Raw genomic sequence first — 16,440 nt, 5'->3', positions numbered from 1 at the left:
ATTAGAATAAATTAAAGTGCATGAATTCATTATAATAACTAAACAAGAAATTATTTAGCACTGTATGGAATAATTTTAGATATATTGATGAAAATTTAGTCATCCAAATAGCAGCTGAGTATTAAGCAGTTCAGATCCTATTAACAACTTTTCAGGGACACCTTCAAGGTACAAATTATTTCTGCAAACTAAATGGTATTTGACACTCTTACTCATAAGTATACACTTACAGGGTGACAATTATTGAACTATATGAAAAAAATTGTAAATTAGTTACAAACTATGACATGCACACAGTTTACTCAACATGCAAATGCCACTACAGGTATTCAAAAGTATGTTATGACACATTTAATATGCCTGCCATCATTGGCAATGATGTGGCACAGACAAATTGCAAAATTCTGCATGACCTTCTGAATGGCTGTTTTCAGCTCAGCAATGGTTTTGGGGTTATTGCTGTACACCTTGTCTTTAATATAGCCCCACAAAAAGGAGTTACATGTGTTCAGATTCAGAGAATATGGTCGCCAATTGAGGTCCATGCCAGTGGCGTCTAGGTACCCCAGAGCCAAAATGTTGTCCCCAGAGTGCTATTACAGGACATCAAACACTCTCCTGCTTCAATAGGGTCGAGCTCCATCTTGCATGAACCATATACTGTTGAAATCAGAGTCACTTTGGATAATGGAGATGAAATCATGTTCCAAAACTTTCACCTGCCATTTGGTAGTCACCATGCCATCAAGGAATATCACACCAATTATTCAGTGACTGGACATATCACACCACATAGTCACCTGCTGAGGGTGAAGAAACTTCTCAATTGTGAAATGTAGATTCTGAGTTTCCTAAATGTGCCAGGTTTGCTTATTGATGAACCCATCCAAATGAAAGCGGGCTTTGTCACTAAACCAAACCATATTCACATCAAAGTCCTGTTCATCGGTTCTGTGGACAATAGTGTTGGTGAAATACAGCCACTGTTCCATGGCCCTGCGGCTTAATAGTTGATAGGTTTGAATTTTGAATGAGAAGAGTTGCAGATCTTCAACAACAAATTCTCGCAGTGTCTCCCAGTTGATTCCCATTTGTTGTGCAGCTCATCTGATTAGTTTCCTGGCTCTGGTTTGAAACACAGCGCATACTAATTCCCATTATGCCCCACAGACAACCATGCAGTTTGAACATCCTAATACAAACCGTTCAGACGTTATGACAATTTTATTTCATATAGTTCAATAATTGTCACCCTGTATATTCTAGAATGACATAAAAATGCCACTATCTCATGAATTGTCCTTGGAATTTACAGCAGTGAAGAAGAGAACACACAACCAGTCCAAATAAAGATAACAAATTTTTGTACAAATGAAATTAAATGTCTTCTGAGCAACAAACACTACATCAGAAACCCACTCCATAGATGAGTTTAATGAGTGTTGGTACTCAACTTTGGTGTAGCCATTTCAAATCCTCATGGCAGTATTTTGTCAGCAAGTAAATGAGAGGTAATGATGCACAGTTCCTGATCATAAGATTTTGGGACAAGTCTTAAATTTCATTATAAACCTCTGCTCAGAATGTCATGAAATGAGAATGGGTGCATTAAGCTCAGCTGATCCCTTGGTGCACCTTGAGTGGAGAAGGCTATGTACCTGCATCGGTTTTCACCCATGTCTTATTTAATCATCATAGCACACGAACCTGATCCCACAGCCACTATGATTACTTACACTCAACAGACACACTTATACCACAACAGTCATACAACTATGGAAAGGTGTGATTATCCATAGAGAAACAGAACAGAACCCTTTCCAATCAGGTAGGTGAACCAATCCCTAGGGATTTCCCAGCCAACAAAGCTATACAACTCCCTCTTTATAATTAGATGAAAAATCAATACCACATTTAGACATCAAAATATCCACCCACAAATCGCAACATAATTTAAGTGGCAGTAACCCTCACCATATTTCCTGATGCACCTTGGTTCTTGACAAATCAGAGGCACCTCAGGGAACTTTGACTAGGTCTGTTTGGCAGATCCATGGTTCTAGATCTGATAGTGCATGAGGACTGTCATCCTTGGTTATCATAAGTTCTGAAAATGCTTTAATGTCTGCCATTTGACATTATGAAACATAGCTAGGTGGAATAGTTCCACTTGCTATAATTTTACTCCTTAAATTTTTTGTTCTTTTTTTTCCAGTATACAGGTAATGCATGTACTGAGTGGTCAAAACTGACAAATTCTTATCCATGCAGTATTTCAACAGTCTTCATAATTTATATTATGGGACACCAATCTCTGATGACAGTAGCACATTTAGTTCATGTGGATTATTTGAAAGCCCACATTTTCCTCATACAAGTAATTTCTTTAAAACTTTATATTTCAGCAGTTATTCATATTTAAGATGTTTGTGTGCCCCAATGTTTTAATCTTAAGATGTAATACTTTCCAAAATCCAATGTTATAATTTTGTAGCTACAGTCTCTTTCTGTTTTAAAAATGTATACATGTTAGAAACGGAAATTATGAACAATAATTTTTCAAATTATTCTTGCTTGGTGAGAATCTCCATGCATGTTAAAACTTCTCTCCTGTAAAGCAAGACCTACTATTTTTTCCATTTTCTAACTATACAGCTTTTGATTAAACAAATTTTTTTTCACTGCATATTTTATCTTTATATCTTTCAATTTTTTACCTTTTATATTAATTCCAGTTACAGGAATAGGATGTCTATGTACTTTCATTTGTCTTTGGGCAACCATCTGTAGCACAGAAAGTTGTGAAGGTGAGATAAGAAGGTGGACACACTAGGATAAATTGCTATGAGGAAATTCACCACAATCTGGCAGAACATAGTGATAACAAACAGTACAAGAATCTGGCTTGTCAAAACACTCATGTCTTTTTTTACAGTTGTGAAACATGGACCCTCAATGCCAGAGTGCTTTGAAGCATTTGAGATTTAGTGCTGTTGCAAGATGCTGCACTTAAAAGGGACTGAGAGAGAAAGTAATGAGCCCATTATTGAGCAACTTAATATCTCCAAGCACCTTCTCTCTCATGTTAGCCAAAATATTCTTCAGTTCTTTGGCCATCTTGTGAGAAGAGGAAAAAATAATCATGGAAGGAAGACTGAGGGCCCAAGACCAAAGGGGAGAGCAGCAACCAGGTGGATAGATTAAATTGAGATCTCCAGTCTACTTCTCCAGCAGAAGAATTTAGAAATCATATGTGATAGAGATGCTTGGTTGATGTGGTCATGGTGCTTAAAAGTGAGTACACTGACTTGTGATGATAATGTTAATTACTTTGTAATTCTCTTGTATTTTACCATTTTGTAATTACTGTAATATGTATGTCTATAACTAATTATTGTGCATGAAGTAGCATTCAGCAAACTCCCAGTAGTTAAAATGTGAATATCTATGTTGGCTGCTCAGTGCTTGGTAATGATCCTGAAAAAGTAACAGGCTCGTCATTCAGTGCTTGGAAATCAAAATGTATGGTGACTCTGTCTGCTTTCAGAAAGCATAATGTAATTTTCTAAGTCAATCACTGCCACTTGTGAACTTTGTGAAACTTCTGCTAATTTTATCTGATTCTTTTATTCAGTCCTGTTGACTATATATTGCACAAAGCATGTACTAGGAATATAGGACAAGTCAATTGAAATAATACAAAATTATGTAAGCATTTTATATATCATACAAATACTTATTTTCTATGAATGACTGATTAAAACCTGCATTTTACTGGTATAAGTTCAAGCCAGTGCTTAAAATAGCAGAGTGAATGGAAGTACACATCTTTATCCCAATGTCACAAATAAATAACAAAATTTAAATTTTGTCATTATGATTTAAATTAAGGTACAAAATTTTTATTTTCATCCCAGAAGTATGTTAAAGTGAAGATTTAATATTGTAGAATAAATGGTAGTACACATTTTAAACTATGGTATAAATAAATTTACATTTTATGGCTATAATTTATGTTAGAAGTACACAATTTTGCCTTCATGAAATAAGTAAAGATTTTCTTTCCTGTATTTTTACTCAAAGGATGTCTCATAACTCTAGGAATTCATTCATTTTATAATAAGTTTGTACTCTGAGGAATATTTTACTTTCCCTCGCATGTTATCAATACCTGCATGTTACCAAATTCCTTTTTATACTGATGGGAAGCTTGTTATAAACTTTTATTCCTGACTCGGTTATTCCCCAATGGACTTTTGTCAAAGTTGCAGAACCTTGGTGGAAAATTTTCCCCTGTCTTCTGTAATGCTTGTGAATGTCACAGTCTTTTTGGGATAATTCCTTGCTGCTGGCTACAAAGATCATTAGTGAGTATATATATTGATTTGTAACAGCAAATATCCTGAGTGTCCTGAAGAGATCTCTGCAGACAACACATATCAAACTTGCAGCTTGTTTTTGTAATGTGTAGCCTTTCCTCAGAACATAATACCGTAAGAGAGTACAGAATGGAAATATTCAAAACATGACAAAAGCACTATTTCTCTGTTAACAAAGTGGGAAGTAGCTCTCTGAGCAAAACACTCTGTGCTAAGTTTCTTTGACCACGTGATCAATTTACTATGCCCATCTTAGCTGGCTGTCTATATGGATGCCTAGAAATTTTGTATGTGTGGTTTCATAAATTTTTTGATGTTTGATCATTTCAGGAAAGTAGAGTTTTTTATTTAATGTTTAAAACTGTATAATGTTAGTTTTTGGAAAATTTAGGGTTAGGCTGTTTGCTGTGAACCATTTGTGTACTTGGTTAGTGACTGTCTGTACTGTATCTTCATTGGAGGGTTGGGATCCTTGATCAGAATACTCATATCATCCACAACATTAATTGGACTTCATATACAGAGAGGTCCAAAAAAATGTATCCACTGTTTAAAAGTCCCTAACTTGCAATCTAATTGATGAAGTTGCCTCATTTTTGGTGAAAGTGTAGCTTAAAGTTCAACTTAAAGACATCACTGTAGGAGTTCAAAATGATTGCCATTAACAACCATACACAAACGATGCCACTGAACTGCAGCATAAACTACTAACTGCAACGTGTTCAGTTGGATATTTGCACATGAATGAACAATGGAGTCTGGAGGCTCATCCAATATGAATGTCTTTTGTCATTAAACGACTGCATATGTTTGAGAGATGTTCATCTGCAGTGCTGATCTCTTTGTCCACACATGACCAGTGCAGTATATCATATCAGTGCGGGATGTTGACATATATGACATTTGTGTGTCCCAGATAACTCAAACACTTCTATAGTTCTTGGCAGGCTACTAAAGTTTCATTTTGGAACATGTTGTTTGAGCCACCAAATAGAACAACATAATCTTCTGATAATAACTTACTGATTTCCTTGAAATTAACATACAGTACTTCATTACTTGAAACAGTGCCCCAGACTTGACAAAACCTGTTGCTTTCAGAGTTTCTGCCACTTCATTTACTCAAGAAGCCATCCCCATCCATGACTATCAGTGAGAATCCCAAGCTTTGTCAGGCAATTACAATCTGAATCATGTTGGAGGTGTTTCCAAGAATGGGAACAGCACCATGTAGAATTTGTATATCTACATGTTGTAGTGTTCTTGAGAGCAGTTATTGCAACACTCGGTATTTGGATATGTTCAGTGTGCCCTACAAAAGCATCATTGTCACTATTGTCACTGAGCACTTCAAATCTGTTTGTTATAGGAATATCTGCTGGCCTATTTAGCATATCAAAACACATATTGAACTTCCATGTTTTTGTTAAGTTCTCATTTCCTTTCAATGAGGAGTCTATATCTGCACACTGAAAATGAAATTTTGACTCACACTTCACACATTCAATACTGCTTTTAGTGATTTTCCTTCATTTTTTACATACACCACCACATTTCTTGCCCAAGTCTTAGCACCAGTATCTAATAACACTTCACTGTTTCTTTTAGTGTCACATTCATTTCTTAGTTTCTTGAGATTGTCATGTTTATATTTTAAAGCATTAATCTCTTCTAACAGCATAGCAATGATTTCTTCCTTGCGGTCTTTCGTTATTGTTTTGCCAAGGCTGTAGACATTACACCTTTTGCAATACCATTGTTTTTGTCTTGGATTCACATTTACACATGTAAAATGATACATAGTTTTACAGATTATGCACATTATTACCTTTATAGCATGTGTCCTATGGTAGCAGAGTTCAGATGTCTGCTCTTGCAGTTCATACAATGATGTGCTTGCTCTGTGTGAGATTTCATTTTTGCAATTTTGTGCCACCCTCTTTCTTCTTTCAGAAACGTTTATGGTAATAAAACATCCATTACATACTTGATCATGATACACATCAAATTTGTTACACATTAAGTACTTTTTATTATTTCTCTTGCACTTATTCAGGGAACTAACATAGTTGTAATTTACACTTGGCGCCATTGTTTTGTAGCTTAGTGCTACATCAAATCAAATCTAATTACATTTCTTGTCTTGTGACATGGGCAGTTACCCTGCTGGAGGATGCTACTGCTGTCAGGGAAGACATCAAGCATGAAAATAAGCTGTTTGTTCACATGGAAGACCAGGTGAATGTCCTCCATAGCGTGATACTGCTTTACCAGCCTACATTTGTGACTTGGTGCATGTTTTCTCCAGTTCCTTGCCTGGATGGGAGCATGTCCAGTCATGACCATGAAACTAGAGTAAAAAGAAATGTGATTAATTTGACCATGTGACCCATTTCCATTAATATATCACCAAATATTGATGATCCTGTGCCTACCGCAATCATAACTGGCAATGGTGTTGAGTCAACATGGAAACATGTAGGGGTCATCTGCTGTAGAGCCACATGTTCAACAATGTGGCCTGAATGGTGTGCTCTAAAACAGTTCTACCTGCACCAATACTGTAATATGTTGTCATACCTGCCACAGATCACTGCATATCCTTACCTTACACAGTGGGCAACCCTCTGACCTCTATGTTCTGGGATATGGTGTTCATGTGTAACACCTACTCACAGTTTCTTTGTCCTTAAAACCACTTTCCCTACATGTTCAAAACAGAAGCACTTGGATGGCTGACCAGTTTCATAATTTATGAGATTATCATTCACAGGTGCAGGGCAGTCTGCTCTATCACTTAAATCAGTAGATTTCCAGATTTTTTGTCTGTATCACCTCTAGAGTGATTCTCCCATAGCCTCTGCTCAGTTGTAATGCTTTCTGTGCCACATTACATGCCCAAAATACTATCAGATAGCCTTCAGTCTCACAGTGTGTGCTTCTTATAAAGCTCAAGTCCAAGAAATGTTATAAGTGATAAATTTGCAAACACACAATGAAGTTTATATAGACAATGATTAATATATACTGTCAGCTCCATAGCACATTATTTAGCTGCAGAATTTAGATATTGTCAGTTTAATGGATAACTGTTTAGTAACACAGGAAGGTAGGATGGTACGAGATGACATTTAAATTGAGGTCTGTGTCAACAGACAATTAGCTAAGTTTGAATGAAATAATCAGCTAAGGTATTATTGTAGCAGTTATCCTGTCTAAAGACGTATTGCCAGACAAGAGATCTCTCTCTTCCAAAATATGAGTTTAGTGCCTTCAGTGCTTCATGTTACTCCATCAACCTATAAAAACTATAATCATATGGATGGAGACTTTTGTGGACAGAGTCAGTTTCTGTAATATTATTTTTGGTTTATAACTGCATCATGTTACAAATTGGATCAATATATTGGACACTTAAAATAGTGTCCCAGATTTTGGTTCAATTTAAAGTGTGGTATACTCACATAAACGGAACACTTTAGTGGAAAACATGTATACCTGTTTACAACTCCTTGTCAATTTCAGATTATGCCATGTATAAGGCAAGTCCTATGTTTTCTTCAAAACTGTTTATGTTCTAAAATATTATTTTACCTTCATAAATCTTATTAACATTAAGCAATGCTTACATTTGTCAGTGCATTAAAAGAAAATCCTCCAGAAGACATGTAAAATCTGTATATTTCATTTGTAATAAGATGTGCATTTGGTGCTTTTTCATATAGCAATGATATGGGCAGCAGCTTCTGGAAACTGTCTTGAATCTCTTGCCTCAGTGACTCATTTGAAAAGATAGCTGAAATTTGTTTACAAAAATGAGATCTATTAGTATTTATTTCAAAACTACATACCATACTCAGTACAAACTGTTATCTTAATACAGTGTAACTTATGTCAGTACGCATGGAACAGTATGTCTACTTGTTCTATACGCACCAATAACAAACAAATGTTTTAACTGTAAAAGTATTTTACAGGAAATGAGAATTTCAGGTGTGCATAATCTTCTAGGAGCTACACCTAAATAGTAGTTTATGCTTCTTTGTATGACAGTGTGACGGCAGCACCGTCCAACGCACGAAGGGCTGAACTATGGCACTGCCGACACAAGTAGGGGCAGCTGTACTGTTACGCAGAATTTCGGCAATGGTGCGTTGCACACCGGACAGCACAGGAACAAAGCAGGCAGCCAGTGCAAGCTAGTCAACGCGACGCGAAACACGTCTCCCAGTTCTTCCGCCGCAGACCACGTGTGTCGAGTCAACGTGACTCCGCTGTAAATGCGTATGCGCAGTCGTAAACGCAGTCGCTGTTAAAGTGTCTTTCGCTTCTTTGCAGACGTTACGGCGCCTCCGGTCGCGCCAGGAGCAGAACATTCTGTGACGAGGCCTTTTGCCTCACTCGGTCCACACGGTCGCGCCACAACTCGTCATTGGAGTGTGAACCCTCCGGGATCGGTGATCGAGCCGTGCCGCCAGTGCAACGCACCTGTATAGACGGACATTAGCGAACAACGTTATTTGTCATTTATTGTAACGGTAGGAATAATAAATGTGTCCTGTCCTGAAACCGCTTTAGTCGTTTTTGTCACCAGGCCTCTCCCTTGAGCACAGTGCGTGGGCGCGGCGATAAAGCCGGTTCACTGCACGTGAGTGAAGCGGGGAAACCACGCGTTCCTGCATCACTGGTGACCCCGACGTGATCTGAGGCTAAAAAAACACGTGGTGACAAACGTTCATCGGCACGAGAGACGTGGAACCGCGAGTAGGCTTGCGCGTATACGCCCGCGCTGGACAGTGCTCCGTAGTAAAATTTTTTTTAACTAACTTTTTTTGTATTGTTTTTGTGCGCATATGTTTTGATTGCGGACTGCTTAGTGTTTTTTTTTTTTTTTTTCGTGTGTTTCCCTTGTCGTGTTATTTTCGCTGTGTACTTTCCTCTTGTACGAGAATTCGACTCTGAACTAAGATGGCGACACTAGAGGAGTTGCAAAAGACCGTCGAAGAACTGCTCGCACACAACATGAGGCTAGAGAGTGAGCTACAGGCATGGACTACACGCGCGGACGCCGTGCAGCCACAGACAGCTTAGAACAATGTTGGCGCTCAAATCCCCGCCACACCGACGCCTCGTACGACCGCCGGAACGCCGGCAAGCGCTGGACAGGCATTGATCATGCTGCCTCCCTTTTGGCCGCGCGACCCCGTAATGTGGTTCAGCCAGGTTGAGGCGGTATTTATGAGCAACCACGTGACCTGTGACCTGGCGAAATTTGGGCACATAATGAGCCAGCTAGACCAGAACTATGCGGCCGAAGTGCGGGATATAATCACTGCCCCGCCGATGCAGTCAAGCTACAAATGGCTCAAGGAAGAGCTGATAAGGCGGATTTCGTCGTCAGAGGAACAGCGAGTGCACCAACTGCTGCGGCTAGAGGAATGCGGCGATCAGAGGCCCTCACAGTTCCTGCGCCACTTGCGGAGCCTCGTGCAGTCCGATATGGTGCCAGATTCGCTGTTACGCACTATCTGCGTGCGCAGCCTCCCAGCTCAGGAGCAGGCAGTGATAGCCGCGCAGACAGAGATGCAGCTGGACGCCGTCACTAACTTGGCCGACAGGGTGCACGAAGGGCTGACAACGGCGCCTAGCACTGCGGCTGCGGCAGCTTACGACTCCGTCCCCCCACCTCCATGGCGGCAAGTGCCTCCCGCACCCGCATCGGATGCCGACCTGCACCAGCTAGTGCAAAACTTGACTGCACAGGTGGCAGCTCTCTCGATGCAAGTCGACCGGTTGGCGCACTCGCAGCAAGAGGGCAGCATGTGCCGCAGTGGCAGCAGACCGGGCGACAGGCAGCGCGGCTCGCGCAGCCGGCAATGCAGCAACAGCCGCTCCAACGGTACCTCGCCGACGTCACAGCACGCACAAAGTGGCTACTGCTGGTACCACGCCTGCTTCGGCAACGAAGCAACCAGGTGCCACGCTCCTTGCTTGCACCCAAACGCCAGCTGCGACCGGACCTAGGCGCACCCAGCTGCAATATGATATCGTAGCATCTGTTTGTTGCGGAACGGGGGGTAGGCGTGAGGTACCGACCTCTCAATATTCCCCCGTTCTATGTTACGAGACCGCAAGCGGGCCGAGGCACTCTGCCTTACAGCGGTGAACAAATCCGCTATTAAAACTTACGGCACACACAGCCGCAATATAGATCTAGCCCTACGGCGCACGTTCTCGTGGACTTTTACCATGGCCGACGTCAATGAGCCGATCCTGGATGCAGACTTTCTCGGCCACTACGGGCTGCTAGCCGACATCGCAAACGGCCAGCTCATCGACGCCACAACGAATTTAAAGATAGTGGGACAGTGCCTGCAGGCTGCATACTACAGCGTTAAACCCGTGAAGTGCCCCAGACCGTACGCTGACATTCTTGAACAATTCCCCGACCTCACCCACCCAACCGGTGCACCGAGAGACATCAAACATTCCACGGTGCACCATATAATAACCACACCCGGACCCCCCACATCGTGTCGCCCACGTCGACTCGCGCCGGACAGACTCGCAGCAGCAAAGGCAGAGTTCGAGGCCATGCCGCGGCAAGGCATCATGTGACCATCGAGCAGCCCATGGTCATCGGCGTTGCATTTAGTGCCCAAAAAAGACAATTCGTGGCGCCCGTGTGGGGACTATCGCACCCTTAATTCGCGAACGGTGCCAGACCGATACTCAGTCCCACACCTTCAAGACTTCAGCTATGCCTTGGCGGGCTGCGCGGTGTTCAGCAAGATTGACTTCACAAAGGCGTACACCCAAATTCCGGTGGCGCCCGAAGACATCGAAAAAGCAGCCATCATAATGCCCTTTAGGCTTTTCGAAAGCCTGATTATGACTTTCGGTCTTAGGAATGCTGCCCAGACTTGGCAGCGGTTCCTGGACGGCATCTTGCGAGGCTTGTCATTTTGCTTCGCGTACCTTGACGACATCCTGGTGTATTCCAAGTCGCCCGAACTCCACCGCCGCCACTTAACGACCGTCTTTCAGCGCCTGAGTGAAGCCGACATAGTTATTAACCCCGCTAAATGCGAGTTCAGTGTGACAGAAATCGAGTTCCTCGGCCATTTAATTACGCCCACCGGATCGACACCACTACCGGAGAAAGTGAAGGCAATACTGAACATGCCGCGTCTACAGACGCACAAAGAATTACGACGTTACCTCGGCATGTTGAACTTTTATCATCGACACCTGCCCAACGCCGCAGCCATGCAACAGCCACTGACTAAGGCGTTACAAGGTCCTACCTCAAAAGGAAAGACCCTCGTGAATTGGACAGACGCAATGGAGCAGAGCTTCATGGACTCAAAAAGGAATCTCGTGGAAGCGACGCTGCTCACGCACCCGGTACATGACGCGGACATAGCTGTAGTCGTGGACGCCAGCCAGGCCGCCATCAGCGCGGCGTTACAACAGCGCGTCGGCGGGAGTTGGCAGCCTCTCGGTTTTTTCTCTAAAAAGCCTTCCGATTCGCAACGTGCTTGGAGTGCTTATGACCAAGAGTTGCTTGCAGTGTACGTGGTGGTGAAATACTTCCGACCGTCCATATAAGCCCGACAATTCGTCATTTTCACCGACCACAAACCCATTACACACGCGTTCGAGAACAACCACACTAAGTGTTCACCACGCCAACTCCAGCAGTTAGAGTACGTGTCGCAATTCACAACTGACATTCGACACATTTTGGGGATAGACAATATCGTCGCCGATTGTTTGTCCCGAGCGTGTGCCGTTATTTCACCCCCTGTGAACTTTGAGGGCGTGGCCCAAGTACAGGCGAGTGACGAAGAACTGCACCGCTTCCGTCATGACACTTCCAGCGGCCTGCAACTGGAGCTGGTGCCTGTCCCCGGCTCTGCACGGAAGATTTGGTGTGACACCTCAACCGGCACGCACCGGCTGTTCCTCCCGGAGAAATTCCGGCGCAGTGCCTTCGACCGTGTCCACAGACTGTCACATCCCGGCACCAACACCACTGCGACGCTCGTGGCTGCGCGTTTCGTCTGGCCCGGGCTCCCGAAGGACTGTCGCGAATGGGCGTGCACTTGCACCGAATGTGAGCGCGCCAAAGTCGGGAGGCACACCCACGCACCCGTGGGCACCTTCCCGGACGCGACACGCCGATTTGCGCACGTTCACGTGGACCTCGTCAGCCTGCTTCCTCTCTCATAAGGCAAGCGGTATCTCCTAACTATGGTGGACCGCTTCACTCGCTGGCCGGAAGCAACGCCCGTCGCGGACGTCACAGCCGAGACCGTCGCCACCGCATTCGTCGAGACCTGGGTGGCACGCTTCGGATGTCCCAGTCACGTGACAACTGATCGCGGCGGCCAGTTTGACTGCGCGTTGTTCACGCACGTCGCCAGACTGTGTGGCACCCAGTTACACAGGAAACCAGCTACCATCCGGCGTCAAATGGCATGGTCGAATGGTTCCAAGGACTCTCAAAGCCGCTCTAACCTGCCACGACACCTCATGGCCAGATGCGCTTCCACTGATGCTGCTCGGCCTGCGAGTCACACCGAAGGAGAAGATCGGCGCGTCACCTGCCGACCTTGTTTACGGGCAATCTCTGACAATCCCGGGCGATTTTGTCGAAGATGTAAGACTCCCACGCGACGCCGTGGCACCCACTCTGGTGGAACGTCTGCGCAGTCACATGGCCGGCCTCCGAGCGCATGCACTGACGCGGCACGGCACCGGGAAGATATTCATCCACGCCAACCTGCAGCGCTGCACGCATGTCATGTTGCGTACCGACGCAGTACGGCCACCTCTCCGACCGCCCTACAGTGGACCGCACTGAGTGATCGCCCGAGGAGACAAAACGCTGGTCCTCGAGTGCAACAGAAAGCCGTCGACAGTGTCAGTCGACTGCGTCAAACCAGCCTACGTCTTGCCCGCTCCATCAGCCACACATTTCTTCGACCCGGCAGAAGATCTGATCACGGACGACACTCCCTCTGCCAGTGGTCAGACAGAACCCGCACTCGGAGCCGCCGGTGACGCACAGCTGCAGCCTGCTGTCATCGCGCCACCACGTGCACCTCCCACCACCAAGCCCAGGCAGCTGGTACGGCCGCCCGGACCACACCCACCACAGGCACACTGGTCGCCCCCACCACAGCTGCCAGCAGACTACGTCACGTGCGCCGGCTGGCCGCCGCATCCGATTCAAATGGCCATGCTGCATCGTCAGCGCGCCACGACACCCAAACCGGCAATCACGCGCCCGAGCCGCCGAACGCCGTCAGAATTCGGCGCCCACGAGCCGCCGTCCACTGTAGAGACCCGACCTCCAGCTGCAAGTGCCTTCGGCCGGTAACTCCAGTCGAGCCCCGGACACCGTCTCCTGCATTCGTCACAGCTCCTGGACGCACGTTCGCGACGTTTGACTCCGCTGCGTCGGGCATTGAGGCCGGATCGGCATCTGCGCCAGCTTACCACATTCGCTTCACCGTCGAGCTCCGGACATCGCGCTCCACACCGCCCGGCTTGTCCATAGCAGCTCCCGAACCCGCGTTCGAGTTCCGACGGTACCGCACTCGCGCAAGCGCCTTCGAGACATCACCACCAATGACCTGCAATGTGCACCTACACGCGCATCGCTACGGACAGTCGCAGCCAGTGCCTGCTGCCGCTGTCACTAGCCGCCAGCGCGAGGACACGCCCACCGCACGCTCGCTGGTCCGGCGCGCTGACGTCACGGGCCGCCGCCCTTCCGAAGCCGACCGACCCCCACCAAAGCTGCCGCACTGCCATCACGCAGCGCGCGAACTTTAAACACACGCGCGCCACCGAACGATCGCCGCGTTTTCGCAGCTATGGAGCTCCGCTCTCCAAGGGGGGATCTGTGTGCCTACAGCACCGTCCAACGCACGAAGGGCTGAACTACGGCACTGCCGACACAAGTAGGGGCAGCTGTACCGTTACACAGAATTTCAGCAACGGTGCGTCGCACACCGGACCGCACGGGAACAAAGCAGGCAGCCAGTGCGAGCTAGTCGACGCGATGCGAAACACGTCTCCCAGTTCTTCCACCACAGACCATGTGCGTCGAGTCAACATGACTTCGCCGTAAATGCGTACCTGCAGCCGTAAACGCAGTTGCCGTTAAAGTGTCTTTCGCTTCTTCGTGGACGTTACGGCGCCTCCGGTCATGCCAGGAGCAGAACATTCTGTGACGCGGCCTTTTGTCTTGCTCGGTCCACGCGGTCGCGCCACGATTCGTCACTGGAGTGTGTACCCTCCGGGATCGGTGATCGAGCCGTGCCGCCAGTGCAACGCACCTGTATAGATGGACATTAGCAAAGAACGTTATTTGTCATTTATTGTAACCGTAGGAAAAATGCCCCCCCCATCAACCATGGACCTTGCCGTTGGTGGGGAGGCTTGCGTGCCTCAGCAATACAGATAGCCGTACCGTAGGTGCAACCACAACGGAGGGGTATCTGTTGAGAGGCCAGACAAACGTGTGGTTCCTGAAGAGGGGCAGCAGCCTTTTCAGTAGTTGCAAGGGCAACAGTCTGGATGATTGACTGATCTGGCCTTGTAACAATAACCAAAACGGCCTTGCTGTGCTGGTACTGCGAACGGCTGAAAGCAAGGGGAAACTACAGCCGTAATTCTTCCCGAGGGCATGCAGCTTTACTGTATGATTACATGATGATGGCGTCCTCTTGGGTAAAATATTCCGGAGGTAAAATAGTCCCCCATTCGGATCTCCGGGCAGGGACTACTCAAGAGGATGTCGTTATCAGGAGAAAGAAAACTGGCGTTCTACGGATCGGAGCATGGAATGTCAGATCCCTTAATCGGGCAGGTAGGTTAGAAAATTTAAAAAGGGAAATGGATAGGTTGAAGTTAGATATAGTGGGAATTAGTGAAGTTCGGTGGCAGGAGGAACAAGACTTCTGGTCAGGTGACTACAGGGTTATAAACACAAAATCAAATAGGGGTAATGCAGGAGTAGGTTTAATAATGAATAGGAAAATAGGAATGCGGGTAAGCTACTACAAACAGCATAGTGAACGCATTATTGTGGCCAAGATAGATACGAAGCCCACGCCTACTACAGTAGTACAAGTTTATATGCCAACTAGCTCTGCAGATGACGAAGAAATTGAAGAAATGTATGATGAAATAAAAGAAAATATTCAGATTGTGAAGGGAGACGAAATTTTATAGTCATGGGTGACTGGAATTCGAGTGTAGGAAAAGGGAGAGAAGGAAACACAGTAGGTGAATATGGATTGGGGGACAGAAATGAAAGAGGAATCCGTCTGGTCGAATTTTGCACAGAGCACAACATAATCATAACTAACACTTGGTTTAAGAATCATGATAGAAGGTTGTATACATGGAAGAACCCTGGAGATACTAAAAGGTATCAGATAGATTATATTATGGTAAGACAGAGATTTAGGAACCAGGTTTTAAATTGTAAGGCATTTCCAGGGGCAGATATGGACTCTGACCACAATCTATTGGTTATGACCTGTAGATTAAAACTGAAGAAACTGCAAAAAGGTGGGAATTTAAGGAGATGGGACCTGGATAAACTAAAAGAACCAGAGGTTGTACAGAGATTCAGGGAGAGCATAAGGGAGCAATTGACAGGAATGGGGGAAATAAATACAGTAGAAGAAGAATGGGTAGCTTTGAGGGATGAAGTAGTGAAGGCAGCAGAGGATCAAGTAGGTAAAAAGACGAGGGCTAGTAGAAATCCTTGGGTAACAGAAGAAATATTGAATTTAATTGATGAAAGGAGAAAATATAAAAATGAAGTAAGTGAAACAGGCAAAAAGGAATACAAACGTCTCAAAAATGAGATCGACAGGAAGTGCAAAATGGCTAAGCAGGGATGGCTAGAGGACAAATGTTAGGATGTAGAGGCCTATCTCACTAGGGGTAAGATAGATACCGCCTACAGGAAAATTAAAGAGACCTTTGGAGATAAGAGAACGACTTGTATGAATATCAAGAGCTCAGATGGAAA

At 45.1% G+C, this 16,440-nt stretch overlaps 1 protein-coding gene across 1 annotated transcript in view; it reads right to left on the bottom strand.

Moving 5' to 3' along the window:
- LOC124788733 (juvenile hormone esterase) overlaps window positions 1-16,440 on the bottom strand; it is a 181,259-nt gene that overhangs the window by 36,804 nt on the left and 128,015 nt on the right. The window contains exon 7 of the mRNA XM_047256016.1: window positions 8,009-8,175. Coding sequence (XP_047111972.1) covers window positions 8,009-8,175 — 167 coding nt within the window. The remainder of the gene's footprint in view (window positions 1-8,008; window positions 8,176-16,440) is intronic.

The sequence above is a fragment of the Schistocerca piceifrons genome, chromosome 3, assembly GCF_021461385.2.
Source record: "Schistocerca piceifrons isolate TAMUIC-IGC-003096 chromosome 3, iqSchPice1.1, whole genome shotgun sequence".
In the NCBI taxonomy this organism is placed as follows: Eukaryota; Metazoa; Arthropoda; class Insecta; order Orthoptera; family Acrididae; genus Schistocerca; species Schistocerca piceifrons.
The sequence above is the reverse complement of the archived record's forward strand: the minus strand, read 5'-3'. Positions and strand labels throughout refer to the sequence as shown.